Source organism: Mobula hypostoma, chromosome 7, assembly GCF_963921235.1.
Source record: "Mobula hypostoma chromosome 7, sMobHyp1.1, whole genome shotgun sequence".
NCBI classification, from domain to species: domain Eukaryota; kingdom Metazoa; phylum Chordata; class Chondrichthyes; order Myliobatiformes; family Myliobatidae; genus Mobula; species Mobula hypostoma.
In genome coordinates, this window is record NC_086103.1 from 105,816 (window position 1) to 119,303 (window position 13,488).

At 40.7% G+C, this 13,488-nt stretch overlaps 1 protein-coding gene across 5 annotated transcripts in view; it reads right to left on the reverse strand.

Moving 5' to 3' along the window:
* Positions 1-13,488, reverse strand: part of arap3 (ArfGAP with RhoGAP domain, ankyrin repeat and PH domain 3) — a 375,519-nt gene that overhangs the window by 78,387 nt on the left and 283,644 nt on the right. For all 5 annotated transcript variants that reach the window (XM_063052998.1, XM_063052993.1, XM_063052997.1 and 2 more), the window contains 3 exons: positions 9,361-9,573; positions 4,776-4,881; positions 448-595 (listed from right to left, as the gene is read on the reverse strand). In XM_063052998.1, coding sequence (XP_062909068.1) covers positions 448-595; positions 4,776-4,881; positions 9,361-9,573 — 467 coding nt within the window. The remainder of the gene's footprint in view (positions 1-447; positions 596-4,775; positions 4,882-9,360; positions 9,574-13,488) is intronic.

Sequence of the window (13,488 nt, forward strand, 5' to 3'; positions counted from 1 at the left end):
GACCTAACAGCCCGTTTCCATGCTCTGTCACTATAGAGAATCCTGTATTGTATTCAATATTTTAGTAATATTTGAGTAATACTGTAAATATATTTTTTGATTAAGCATCCTTTGTTTGTTTACATATTTTGTTATGGGTTATATGTAAGAAGTATGGGAATGGCATACATAATTACGCCATTGCGTCATATGTGAGCGCCTCACTATAGAAAAGAAACTAAACACATGCCTCTCAGCTCCTGTGCTTTCTTTCAATTAGTTTATGAAGTTACAAAACATAACGTACTCCTCTTAATCTTTTTCTACCTCCATATTAAATCTTCTATCTTCTTGTGCCTTTGTTGTTAAGCAGTGCCATATATATTGAAATGATAGCCCAGTTCCTGCAGAAATATATAAAGCTCCCCTTGCCCTTGAACTTGTGTAATTACATATGTGGTTGCTTACATCAAACACCGTCACATAATTGTCAATGAGGTCTTCGACCACCCTCACTTCCTGCTCTCCTTTCCCATCGGTCTGAAACAAGCTGGGGGCGAAAAGTAATGACAGGTTCTTGGTGCACATCTGGTTGAGGTCTGCACATTTCTGAACCCTGCTCAGATGGACAGAGAGAGAGAGAAAGAAAGAAGTTAAGCTTGGTTACAATGACATGGACAAGCACATCTGACTTCACCCCCAGTTGCTAATTTCTGAGCCTAAAGAACTATTCTGCCCTTGAGTTTAATGGGAATGTGGCAGAGCTGAAGGACAAGGCCACTTCTTACACATGTCACAGGACCACCAAGATTTTGGAAACTCTCTTAAAATTGGAAAACTGATCAAAGACCACATTTACATAGTATTGCTTGAATTCCTCTCCAGATATATTCAGTCCCTTGCAAGGGGGGACATAGAATCAGGAGAAGTAGAGTCAGTGTGGATAGAACTGAGGAACAGTAAGGGCAAAAAGACCCTAATAGGTGTTATCTACAGGCCCCCAAACAGTAGCATGGATATTGGGTGCAAGTTGAATAGGGAGTTAACAATGGCATGTGGCAAAGGAAATGTCGCAGTAGTTATGGGGGATTTCAACATGCAGGTGAACTGGGAAAATCAGGTTGGTACTGGACCCCAGGATAGGGAGTTCGTAGAGTGCCTACGGGATGCATTTTTGGAGCAGCTTGTACGAGAGCCGACCAGGGATAAGGCTATTCTGGATTTAGTGTTGTTCAATGAACAGGATTTGATAAGTGATCTTGAAGTAAAGGAGCCATTAGGAGGTAGTGACCATAATATGTTAAGTTTTTATCTGCAACTTGGGAGGGATAGGGGCAGATCAGAAGTGTCATTATTGCAGTTGAACAAAGGAGACTATGGAGCCATGAGGGAGGAGCTGGCCAAAGTTGACTGGTCGGATATCCTAGCAGAAAAGACAGTGGAACAGCAATGGCAGGTATTCTTGGGAATAATGCACAAGGTGCAAAATCAGTTCATCCCCCGGAGAAGGAAGGATTCAAAGGGGGAAAAGTGGCCATAGTGGTTGACAAAGGAAGTCAGAGATAGCATAGCATTAAAAAAGAAGTATAACAGAGCTAAGGTAAGTGGGAAGATGGATGATTGGGACATTTTTAACGAGCAACAGAACTTAACTAAAAAGGCAATACAGGGAGAAAAAATGAGGTATGAACGCAAGCTAGCTAGGAATATAAAGGAGGATAGCAAAAGTTTTTTTTAGGTATGTGAAGAGAAGGAAGATAGTTAAGAGCAATGTTGGGCCCTTGAAGAATGAATTGGGAGAAATTGTTATGGGAAACAGAGAAATGGCAGACGAATTTAATAAGTACTTTGGATCTGTCTTCACTAGGGAAGACACAAGCAATCTCCCAAATGTATGGATGGGATAAGGACATAGAGTAACAGAGGAACTGAAACAGATTGACATTGGGAAGGAAACGGTGATGAGTAGACTGATGGGACTGAAGGCTAACAAATCCCCAGGTCCAGATGGTCTGCATCCTAGGGTACTAAAGGAGGTGGCTCTGGAAATGGTGATCATTTTCCAATGTTCCTTAGATTCAGGATCAGTTCCTGAGGATTGGCGAATGGCTAATGTTATCCCACTTTTTAAGAAAGGAGGAAGGGAGAAAACAAAGAACTATCGCCCTGCTAGCCTAACATCAGTAGTGGGGAAGTGCTAGAGTCTATTATTAAAGATGAAATAGCGGCATATCTTGATAGCAGTGATAGGATTGGGCCAAGCCAGCATGGATTTACTAAGGGCAAATCATGCTTGACTAATCTATTGGAGTTTTTTGAGGGTGTAACCAGGAAGATAGACACCGGAGATCCAGTGGATGTGGTGTACCTTGACTTTCAGAAGGCATTTGATAAGGTACCACATAGGAGATTGGTGGGTAAAATCAGAGCTCATGGCATTGGGGGGAGGATATTGACATGGATAGAAAACTGGTTGGCAGATAGAAAGCAAAGGGTAGCAGTGAATGGGTGTTTCTCGGAATGGCAGGTGGTGACTGGTGGGGTGCGACAGGGCTCAGCATTGGGACCACAGCTGTTTACGATTTACGTCAATGATTTAGAGGAAGGCATTGTGAATAACATCAGCAAGTTTGCTGATGATACTAAGCTGGGTGGCAGTGTGACATGTGATGAGGATGTTAGGAGAATTTAAGGTGACTTGGATAGGCTGGGTGAGTGGGCAGAAACTTGGCAGATGGTGTTTAATGTGAATAAGTGTGAGGTTATTCACTCTGGGAGCAAGAACAGGAAGGCAGATTATTATCTGAACGGTGTGGAGTTAGGTAAGGGTGAAATATAAAGAGATCTAGGAGTACTTGTTTATCAGTCTCTGAAGGTGAATGAGCAAGTGCAGCAGGCAGTGAAGAAGGCTAATGGAATGTTGGCCTTTATTACAAAGGGAATTGAGTACAAGAGCAAGGAAATCCTTTTGCATTTGTACAGGGCCCTGGTGAGACCACACCTGGAGTATTGTGTGCAGTTTTGGTCTCCAGGGTTAAGGAAGGACATCCTGGCTGTGGAGGAGGTGCAGCGTAGGTTCACTAGGTTAATTCCTGGGATGTCCGGACTGTCTTACGCAGACAGGTTAGAGAGACTGGGCTTGTACACGCTGGACTTAAGGAGATTGAGGGGGAATCTGATTGAGACATATAAGATTATTAAGGGATTGGACAAGATAGAGGCAGGAAATATGTTCCAGATGCTGGGAGAGTCCAGTACCAGAGGGCATGGTTTAAGAATAAGGGGTAGGTCATTTAGGACAGAGTTGAGGAGGAACTTCTTCTCCCAGAGAGTTGTGGAGGTGTGGAACGCGCTGCCTCAGAAGGCAGTGGAGGCCAATTCTCTGGATGCTTTCAAGAAGGAGCTAGATAGGTATCCTATGGATAGGGGAATCAAGGGTTATGGGGACAAGGCAGGAACCAAGTATTGATAGTAGATGATCAACCATGATCTCAGAATGGCGGTGCAGGCTCGAAGGGCCGAACGGGCTACTTCTGCACCTATTGTCTATTGTCTATATCACAAGAACATAGAAACAAGAGAAGGCTCAACCCCTCAAGCCTGTTTAGTCATTCAATATGACTATCGTTAATGTGCCATAGCCCTCGCCTCCTCCTCTATCCCAGAACACTACTATCATAAATCAAAAATTTATCATTCTTGTTACTTTAGTTTTGTTTAGTTAGTTATGAGAGGGAGGAGAAGATGGCGGCACGATGCAGCTCGCAGCGGCCACTCCGGTGGTGATGTTTGTTATTTGTCAAGTAGGGTGCCGTGCACAATCCTGATTTGATGGAGACGGATGTTAGAGCACAGAGGAACATCTGGTGAAACTTCTGAAATGCCTGCTTCGCTGCTGCTGCAACTGTGTGGTCCAGAATCTCCGGAGGGGAAGGCCCTGAGTCCTTGGCTTTGCTTGTTGCTTGGCGGCCGGGGTGGGGTCAAAGCGCTCGGCAGAGGATGGTGCTCGGAGAGGCTGTGTCAGGGGGCTGGTTGGAAGCTCGAAGTTTTCGAATGGACTCAGAGTCCGCTGCGGTTGGGTGCTTCCAATAGTGCTGCATCGGCAAGTTTGCGGCGCTTGGAGGTTCATGGCAGGGAGAGTTTCTCCCTTCTACTGTTTGCGTGAGATGATGAGGCTATCGGGACTTTGAGACTTTTTTTTACCGTGCCCATGGTCTGCTCTTTATCAAATTACGGTATTGCTTTGCACTGTTATAACTATATGTTATAATTATGTGGTTTTGTCAGTTTTAGTCTTGGTTTGTCCTGTGTTTCTTGTGATATCATTCTGGAGGAACATTGCATCATTTTTTAATGCATGCATTTCTAAATGACAATAAATGAGGACTAAGTGTCCTCATAATCTAATCTAATCTAATATCATTAGCGTTCAACAAATCATATAGGTAAGAAATATGTAGAACCAGCATTTAAACTGCAGATATATCTACCACATTACTGAGGGAGTTTGGTTAGCATCATAGCTTAGACTGCAAGGAACAATAGAATGTAAATCATGCTTGAACATAGTCATAATCATAGTCATACTTTATTGATCCCGGGGGAAATTGGTTTTCAATAAAGTATGACTATGACTATGACTATGACATGACATTTTGGAAGCCAGTCTATGAAGTTCATGCAGTGTATGGTATCAGCAATTTTGGGGATAATATCTAGCTGAAGGCACTTTTCATCAAAAGCAATTTAGCTTTTAGTCTGCTGAATTGACAACTGATGAGATCGAAGTGACCAACCTGTACAAGTGACCAATCAATGCAGCAAGAGTCATCCTGTTTACTCTTGGGAGCAAGTGAATGATTTCTTTGTATTGTTGCAGTCTCTGGGCTTTATGAGAAATATCTGAAAGAAAGAGAAAACAAGTCGGTCACAACACTTATTTTCCTTGAAATTTCACTGTAAAACTACAAGTGTGTGTGTGTGTGTGTGTGTGTGTGTGTGTGTGTGTGTGTGTGTGTGTCTGGTATTTAGTGATAACTCTTTTGTCAGTGTCCACCGGAGACAATTCTTAATATCTCAAATATGTTTTTTTTTATTTATAAGGAAACATTTCATTAATGTAAAATGCAAAAAATATACATAATAGAGGCAAGATAAGGAAAGAACAGTATACAAAAACAAGATTATTTGGTACATTCATTCAAACTCGCGCAGTCTCCACAACTTAGTACATACTAAACTTCTTTCACCATATTAATCTGCCAAAGTAAAAAGGACCTATTCCCTCAAAGCAAAGCAATTAGTTTGATTGGCATCAGAATGAGCCAATCCCAAAAGTTACAGCAGCTTGAGCAGGCTAGCAAGAAATTGACTTTATGCACATCCTTTTGTGTGATAAGATGAGAACTGGGAAATACCTATTTTCTACTTTACAGCAAATAGCATTCTCACCTGTGCTGGCATATAAATTAAACCATTGCTGGCTGCCAATTGGGCAGTTCTAACTAGAATATTCCTGTCACCACCCCTGAAACCCAGGGAAAGTACACAATGCAAAGATTGAATGATATAGTTATGTTTATAAAATTCTACGGGATAGCCATCAAGTCCTGGGGACTTACCAGATTGCATTGAAAAAATAGCTTTATGAATTTCGGCTTCAGTAATTTGAGCATTGAGAATCTTTTGATCCTCAGCCGAGATTTTAGGGAAAACAATCTTTCGTAAAAACAGTTTTATTTAACTTCATTATTGAGGGCTCCTTTACCTATGCAATTAGGTAAAGTTGTTAATTTAAACTTATATCCTGTGATTAAGTATTCTTTACAAATTTGGCTCCAGTTCCGCAATTCTTTTGATCTTACAAAATTTAAACTTTGTAGTTTAATTTACCGAAATTACTTTTTTAAGCCTTCTTTGAGTGATCCAATTTTTCTACTTTGGAAAAATAAAGATATTAATTCTTTTTTGGATTTATTTAAAGAAGATAGATTGATGTCCTTTGAACAATTAACTGATAAATAGAAACCATAGAAACCATGGAAACTACAGCATAGAAACAGGCCCTTTGGCCCTTCTTGGCTGTGCCGAACCATTTTCTGCCTAGTCCCACTGACCTGCACACGGACCATATCCCTCCATACACCTCCCATCCATGTATCGGTCCAATTTATTCTTAAATGTTAAAAAAGAACCTGCATTTACCACCTCGTCTGGCAGCTCATTCCATACTCCCACCACTCTCTGTGTGAAGAAGCCCCCGCTAATGTTCCCTTTAACCTTTTCCCCCCTCACCCTTAACCCACGTCCTCTGGTTTTTTTCTCCCCTTGCCTCAGTGGAAAAAGCCTGCTTGCATTCACTCTATCTATACCATCATACTTTTATATACCTCTATCAAATCTCCCCTCATTCTTCTACGCTCCAGGGAATAAAGTCGTAACCTATTCAATCTTTCTCTGTAACCGAGTTTCTCAAGTCCCGGCAACATCCTTGTAAACCTTCTCTGCACTCTTTCAACCTTATTTATATCCTTCCCGTAATTTGGTGTCCAAAACTGAACACAATACTCCACATTCGGCCTCACCAATGCCTTATACAACCTCATCATAATATTCCAGCTCTTATACTCAATACTACGATTAATAAAGGCCAATGTACCAAAAGCTCTCTTTACGACCCTATCTACCTGTGACGACACTTTTAGGGAATTTTTATCTGTATTCCCAGATCCCTCTGTTCCACTGCACTCCTCAGTGCCTTACCATTAACCCTGTATGTTCTACGTTGGTTTGTCCTTCCAACGTGCAATACCTCACACTTGTCAGTATTAAACTCCATCTGTCATTTTTCAGCCCATTTTTCCAGTTCGTCCAAGTCCCTCTGCAGGCTCTGAAAACCTTCCTCACTATTTTCTTTCATATTCACACTTTTTGCAATACTTTCAAGTTAGACATTTTTTACAAACATATTTAAGTAATTTCCCTTACATATTGGAGGCTGACCTGTTAGATACTATTATGAGTAAGAATCCTTTGATTAAGGGTTCTATTGGAAGAATTTATAATATATTATTACAACGGGATAAGCGTTCTTTGTCTAAGATTAAACAGGATTGGGAAAAGGAACTTAATTTGACTTTTATGACGGAGGATTGGATGCGGATATTGAAGTTGGTTAACCCTTCTTCAATTTGTGCTAGCCATTCATTGATTCAATTTAAAATTGTACATCGTTATCATTTGACAAAGGAGAGACTTTCTAAAATCTTTCCTAATGTTGATAGTCATTGTGATAGATGTAAAACTGAGATAGCTACACTGACACATATGTTTTGGTCTTGTTCTATATTGGAACAGTTCTGGAAGTCGGTTTTCTCAACAATTTCTAAAGCACTTAAAATTAATTTACAACCTAATAAATTAACTGTGCTTTTTGGAATAATTCCTCAAAATATTCATGGTATTTCTGTGTCTGACCAACATGTTATTGCATTTGTTACACTGATAGCTAGGAAGGCCATTTTGTTGAAGTGGAAGGATACATCAGCTCCCACTTTGTCACAATGGTTCTCTCAAGTGATGCTATGTCTTAGTTTGAAGAAAATTAGAAGTCGAACCTTTGAACCTTTATTTGATTTTGAGAAAAGATGGGGCTCATTTGTTCATTATTATCATTTGAGTTAATTGATATAATTTTTCCACTATCTAATTGTAAATTCTTTTAGTATATTTTCTTTTCTTGCTGGCGGTTTGATGTTTATTTTTAGAAGCTTTTTGTATGACGCATGGCTCCGGGGTTGTACACCTAATGGGTTCTCTTTTTTTTTCTCCCTTTCCTGCTTAGTAGGTTTTTTTTGTTATCACAAAATTTTGTTTTCAATCTTTAAGATGATGGTTTTTTTTGAGGCATTGTAAGTGTTGTTACTTCGATGTACTCATGTTATTTTTTTCCTACATATATATATATATATACAATAAAAAGATTTGAAAAGAAAGAAAGATATAGCTATGTTTCTGATCATAATGTCAGATCAATTCAGATGAAACATGACTTTGCATCAAGATAACATTAGCATAAACCAGAAATTTTCAACAGTATGGAAGATATTGGCCAACTATTTTGGCCTTGAACCCATCAGTGACTCTGCACAGCTTTCCAGGCAAGTGAACTACAAAATGTGTCACAATATCTGGGGAAAAAAAAACCTCATCTCCCTTTTAAATGGACAATTCTTTACTCTGAAACATTGCCTCTTAGTTCCTGATTACAACACGATACCTTATTCATATAGATCTTCTCAAGCCCATGCAGAGTTTTATATTTCAAGAAGATTACTTCCTTAAGACGATAGGAACTGATCCAAGGGAGGTGGTAAGGTGATGGTTAGTGATGGGGAATTGCCAATTAAAGATGTTACAGGGAAAGTGAGGAGAAGTGGTAAAAGAATCCCTTTATACTCAGAGTTGTTAGAACATGGTGTACTTAGCAATCAGCCACTGATTTATCCATGCTAGCATCTTTCCTGTAATACCATGGGCTCATAGCTTGTTAAGCAGCCTCCTGTGTGGCACCTTGTCAAAGGCCTTCTAAAAATCCACACACACAACAACAACCCATTCTACTTTGTCTATCCTGCTTGTTAGTTCTTCAAAGAATTCTGACTATGGCCTATTTTATCATGAGCCTCCAAGTATCCTGAGACCACATCTTTAATAACCAACTCCAATATCTTCCCAACCACTAAGGTCAGACTAACTGGCCAATAGTTTCCTTTCTTCTGCCTCTCTCCTTTCTTTTCAATTTTCCAGTCTTCCAGAACCATTTCAGAATCTAGTAATTCTTGAAAGATCATAACTAATGCATCCACGATCTCTTCAGCCATCTCATTGAAACCTATCAAATATTGAAAGGCCTAGATAGGGTGGATGTAGAGAGAATGTTTCCTATAGTGGGCAAATCTAAGACCAGAAGGCACAGCATCAGAATAGAGGGATGTCCATTTAGAACAGAGGTGAGAAGGAATATATTTTAGCCAAAGGATGGTGAATCTGTGAAATTCATTGCCACAGATGGCTATGGAGGCCAAGTCATTGGGTATACTTAAAGTAGTTCATAGGTTCTTGATTAGTAGAGGCATCAAAGGTAATGGGAGAAGGCAGGAGGACAGGTTTGAGAGGGATAATAAATCAGCTATGATATGCCTAATTCTACTCCTATACCTTATGGCAAGTAGACAGCTCACACAGCAAAGTGCAGTGGTAATAATACAACTGACTGGCAACTTATATCAAAGAGGCTAATCCAATAGTAAGATGGGAATCCATCCATAAGTAAACAATTTAAATGCTGTTCTCCCATAACATTGCCATGTGGCACATTACCTGCAGCTTCTTTCCACTGTGGATGGAGCTCTGTCATAAAGATTGGGTCATCTACCTCCCGAAAAAACCTCTTCAGGACATCGGTGACATCCTCAATAAAGTGCTCGCCTGTTCGTAGCTTCACATTCCTGGCGTCCTTTCGAAACTCATCCATTAGCAGCTTGATGCGTGACTTAGCCCCATTCTTCCTGTAAATCCCCTCGTGGCACAGCCCTATGGGAGATGACAGGTTTACACAATGCTGTTCGTATGAGGACAACAGTACACGGTCTATAATTTGTGGAAACTATTCTCAGCCGCCACTGAGCCAGCAAAATAAAAAAAGAAACAAAAACCTTTGAGTTATCAGCACCATTTCATTCTGAACTAGAACTATCCATGTTTCATTCTTTCTAAGATATCGGAAAATTAACCTAGGTCAGCAGAAAAGTCACTGGCTGCAGTCTACCATGTCTGCAGGACTCGTTTGTGTCCAGGACAAAGAAGCGGGGCAGGAAAAATCATTGTGGACACTACCCATCCTGCAAACTGCCTCTTCCAAAAGCTCTGTTCTGGAAAGTTCAATAGGGCTATTAAAACAAAAGATAAACCACACCATATTTATAGTTCTTTTCCCAGGCACTTAAACTGATAATCATTCTAGTTAGTCACCCCAACCCCTCTTGACCTATGACCTCAGTTACTGCAACCATTGTTACTTCATGTTGCACCAACACGCCACAATAAATTCCTTGCACACCTAAATGTACATGGCAAATAAAGTTGATCCTTGACCCTTGAACTCACTGCAATCCCACCATTGTGCCACAATACCCTTTGTATACTAAATGTTTGCTTTTAAACATAGAACATAGAATAGTACAGCACAGTACAGGCCCTTCGGCCCACAATGTTGTGCCGACCCTCAAACCCTACCTCCCATATAACCCCCCACCTTAAATTTCTCCATATACCTGTCTAGTAGTCTCTTAAACTTCACTAGTGTATCTGCCTCCACCAATGACTCAGGCAGTGCATTCGACACACCAACCACTCTCTGAGTAAAAAACCTTCCTCTAATATCCCCCTTGAACTTCCCACCCCTTACCTTAAAGCCATGTCCTCTTGTACTGAGCAGTGGTGCCCTGGGGAAGAGGCGCTGGCTGTCCACTCTATCCATTCTTCTTATTAACTTGTACACCTCTATCATGTCTCCTCTCATCCTCCTTCTCTCCAAAGAGTAAAGTCCTAGCTCCCTTAATCTCTGATCATAATGCATACTCTCTAAACCAGGCAGCATCCTGGTAAATCTCCTCTGTACCCTTTCCAATGCTTCCACATCCTTCCTATAGTGAGGCGACCAGAAATGGACACAGTACTCCAAATGTGGCCTAACCATTCTTTTATAGAGCTGCATCATTACATTGTGACTCTTAAACTCTATCCCTCGACTTATGAAAGCTTACACCCCATAAGCTTTCTTAACTACCCTATCCACCTGCGAGGCAACTTTCAGGGATCTGTGGACATATACCCCCAGATCCCGCTGCTCCTCCACACTACCAAGTATCCTGCCATTTACTTTGTACTCTGCCTTGGAGTTTGTCCTTCCAAAGTGTACCACCTCACACTTCTCCGGGTTGAACTCCATCTGCTACTTCTCAGCCCACTTCTGCATCCTATCAATGTCCCTCTGCAATCTTTGACAATCCTCTACGCTATCTACAGCACTACCAACCTTTGTGTCGTCTGCAAACTTGCCAACCCACTCTTCTACCCCCACATTCACCTTTGCTTCACACCTACCCTTCCCTTCTTTTTTCTGTATACAGTACTGGCTATCTTCCCTCTAGCAGATGAAGGTTCACGATTCAAACCTTGACTCTCCATTTCCCTTCCACAGGTGCTACCTGGCTGAACTCCTCCAGCAACAGAATCTCCTCTGTTGCTCCGGGTTGCAGCACCTGAAACACTTCATACACGGTTGCTGGAGCTCTGTGTATCTCTGATCCTTAGGGATCTTTCAGGTGTCAGAAATGATGGAACAGTCTTAATTCAAAGGATTCAGTTTATTTTAGAGTACAAACATACAAGTACTAAGCAAACTAAATAAAGAGCTGAGAAACAATGCTAAGAGATGAATGGATGCAAAGACAAAAGAATAAAAAAGAAGCCAAGATGATGCCTCTGAAAACTCTATCTTTTTATAATAAAATAAGGAAAATTCCTTAGATTAGTTAATAAGCTGCATAATGAAAACAATTACATCAGGTGGGTAATGTGCTAATACTTAGCCAATGAAAAATGAGAAAGGTGATAAACTGTTAGGTTAGCTGCTATACCACTTTCTGCCAGTGAGTGGGGATGAACCACCACATGTTGTGAAAAATACACAAGTTTGTTAAAAAGTAGAAATCTTATAAAAAGTATTATATAAAGTAACAGTGGTTTCCAACTCTGTTGTACCCACTTATTCTCAAATTATTCTTCAGAAAGGCTTCACTGAGTCTACCATGAGCAAACAAGATGATGTAAAGTTTTGACTATTTCATAAAATACACAAGCATCAACACTTGTGATAGCCATTTCTCATCTTTTCATTCTTTCATAAAATTCTCATCTCAGGCTCAGTATTCAGTTATAAATAGCACTAACCCACTGAGTAAAGCAAAGGTTCTCAATGTAAAATTAAGCCATTACCAAACAGTCACCATGTAGTTAGCAGAAAGAATCAATAAACAGACAACAGTTTAATGAATTCACCACCATTACATACAACTAATGTATATCTCAAACAGTTGGAAGTTATTTAACTTCATGATGACCTTTCACGGCATGAACTGGTGAGATGGTTGGACAAAAAGAAACAACCAATTAAAAACTACTTTATTTGGTTGTCAGTTATTTACCTGTAAGTAATGGAACCAAACCTTTCCCTTTACTTTCTGGCTCAAATTGATTTCTTCATACATGTACATACAGTGAAATGTATCATTTGCACTAACAACCAATACAAACTAATGATTTTCTGGGGGCAGCTCACAAATGTCACCATGCATTCTAGCCCACAATACTCGGCAGAACAACACAGAACACAAAGAAACTGAACACCATCAGCAACAAAACAACAGCAGCACATACACAATCCTCCAGTCCCAGGACAGGCTGTCTTTGGCCTCCTGTGAATGTGTTGATTCACAGACGTTGGGTCTTGACTTCTTGAGTGAACTCACAGAGACTTGCAGACCCAGGCTTCTGCATACTTCCAAATTCCGATCAACTCTTCAGCTTTGCTGTTCAATATCCACCCCAGAACTCGCAGATAATGATGAATGAGAAGCCTGGATGAGGACCCCAAACACTAAGCCTCAAAGTTTAGACTTGCTGATGAAGGGATCCCGAACACTAGGCTTCAAACTCTAGTCTCGCCAATTCGCCTACCTAGGAGTTTATAGGCCCTCATGCCTCCTGCCCACATGGAACTCTGATCCCAGAACCTGTCTACAACTTACTGATCTAGGGGACGGGTAAAGAGGACTACCATCCCTCACTCTCGCTGGACTGCTGGCCAGGGATCTGACCACGGATGTCCCAACTGTATGTGTCACTAGCCTATGAACACAGAGTGGAGGACTAGATTCTGTACTGACCTCTTATTCCGTGCCATCCCTGTTCTGCTCTTTCAACCATACCTCTTGGTCCAAGACTCCCATCAAGTCTCTCTCCCTTCAACTACTCAATCCCCTTCATGTCTTGAAGATTAAATCCCTGCTTAACTATTAAAAGAACTGCACAAACAAGTCTCAGCACCAATTTCCTTCTTGAATTTGAGCAGAGGCTGTTTTATACTAGCAGTGCACATGTGCCCAGAGTTTAAGGATCATCTTTTTAGCAATATGCATTAGAAACAATGCCTCACATTATCGACTTCCTTATTGATTACCTTTTACATCCAGAATCAGAATCACTTCATTGCGAGCAGTGTAACATACCAGAATTGATTGTTATTCAGTGCCAAGCACAAAACCAAAACAGACACCACAGCAACAATTTACAAGACAATAGTGCAAACAGCCACAAGCAATCAACAATTAGCAGAGCAGTCACATGTTCAAATGTCAATAATCAAACTCAAATAAATGTGAACAT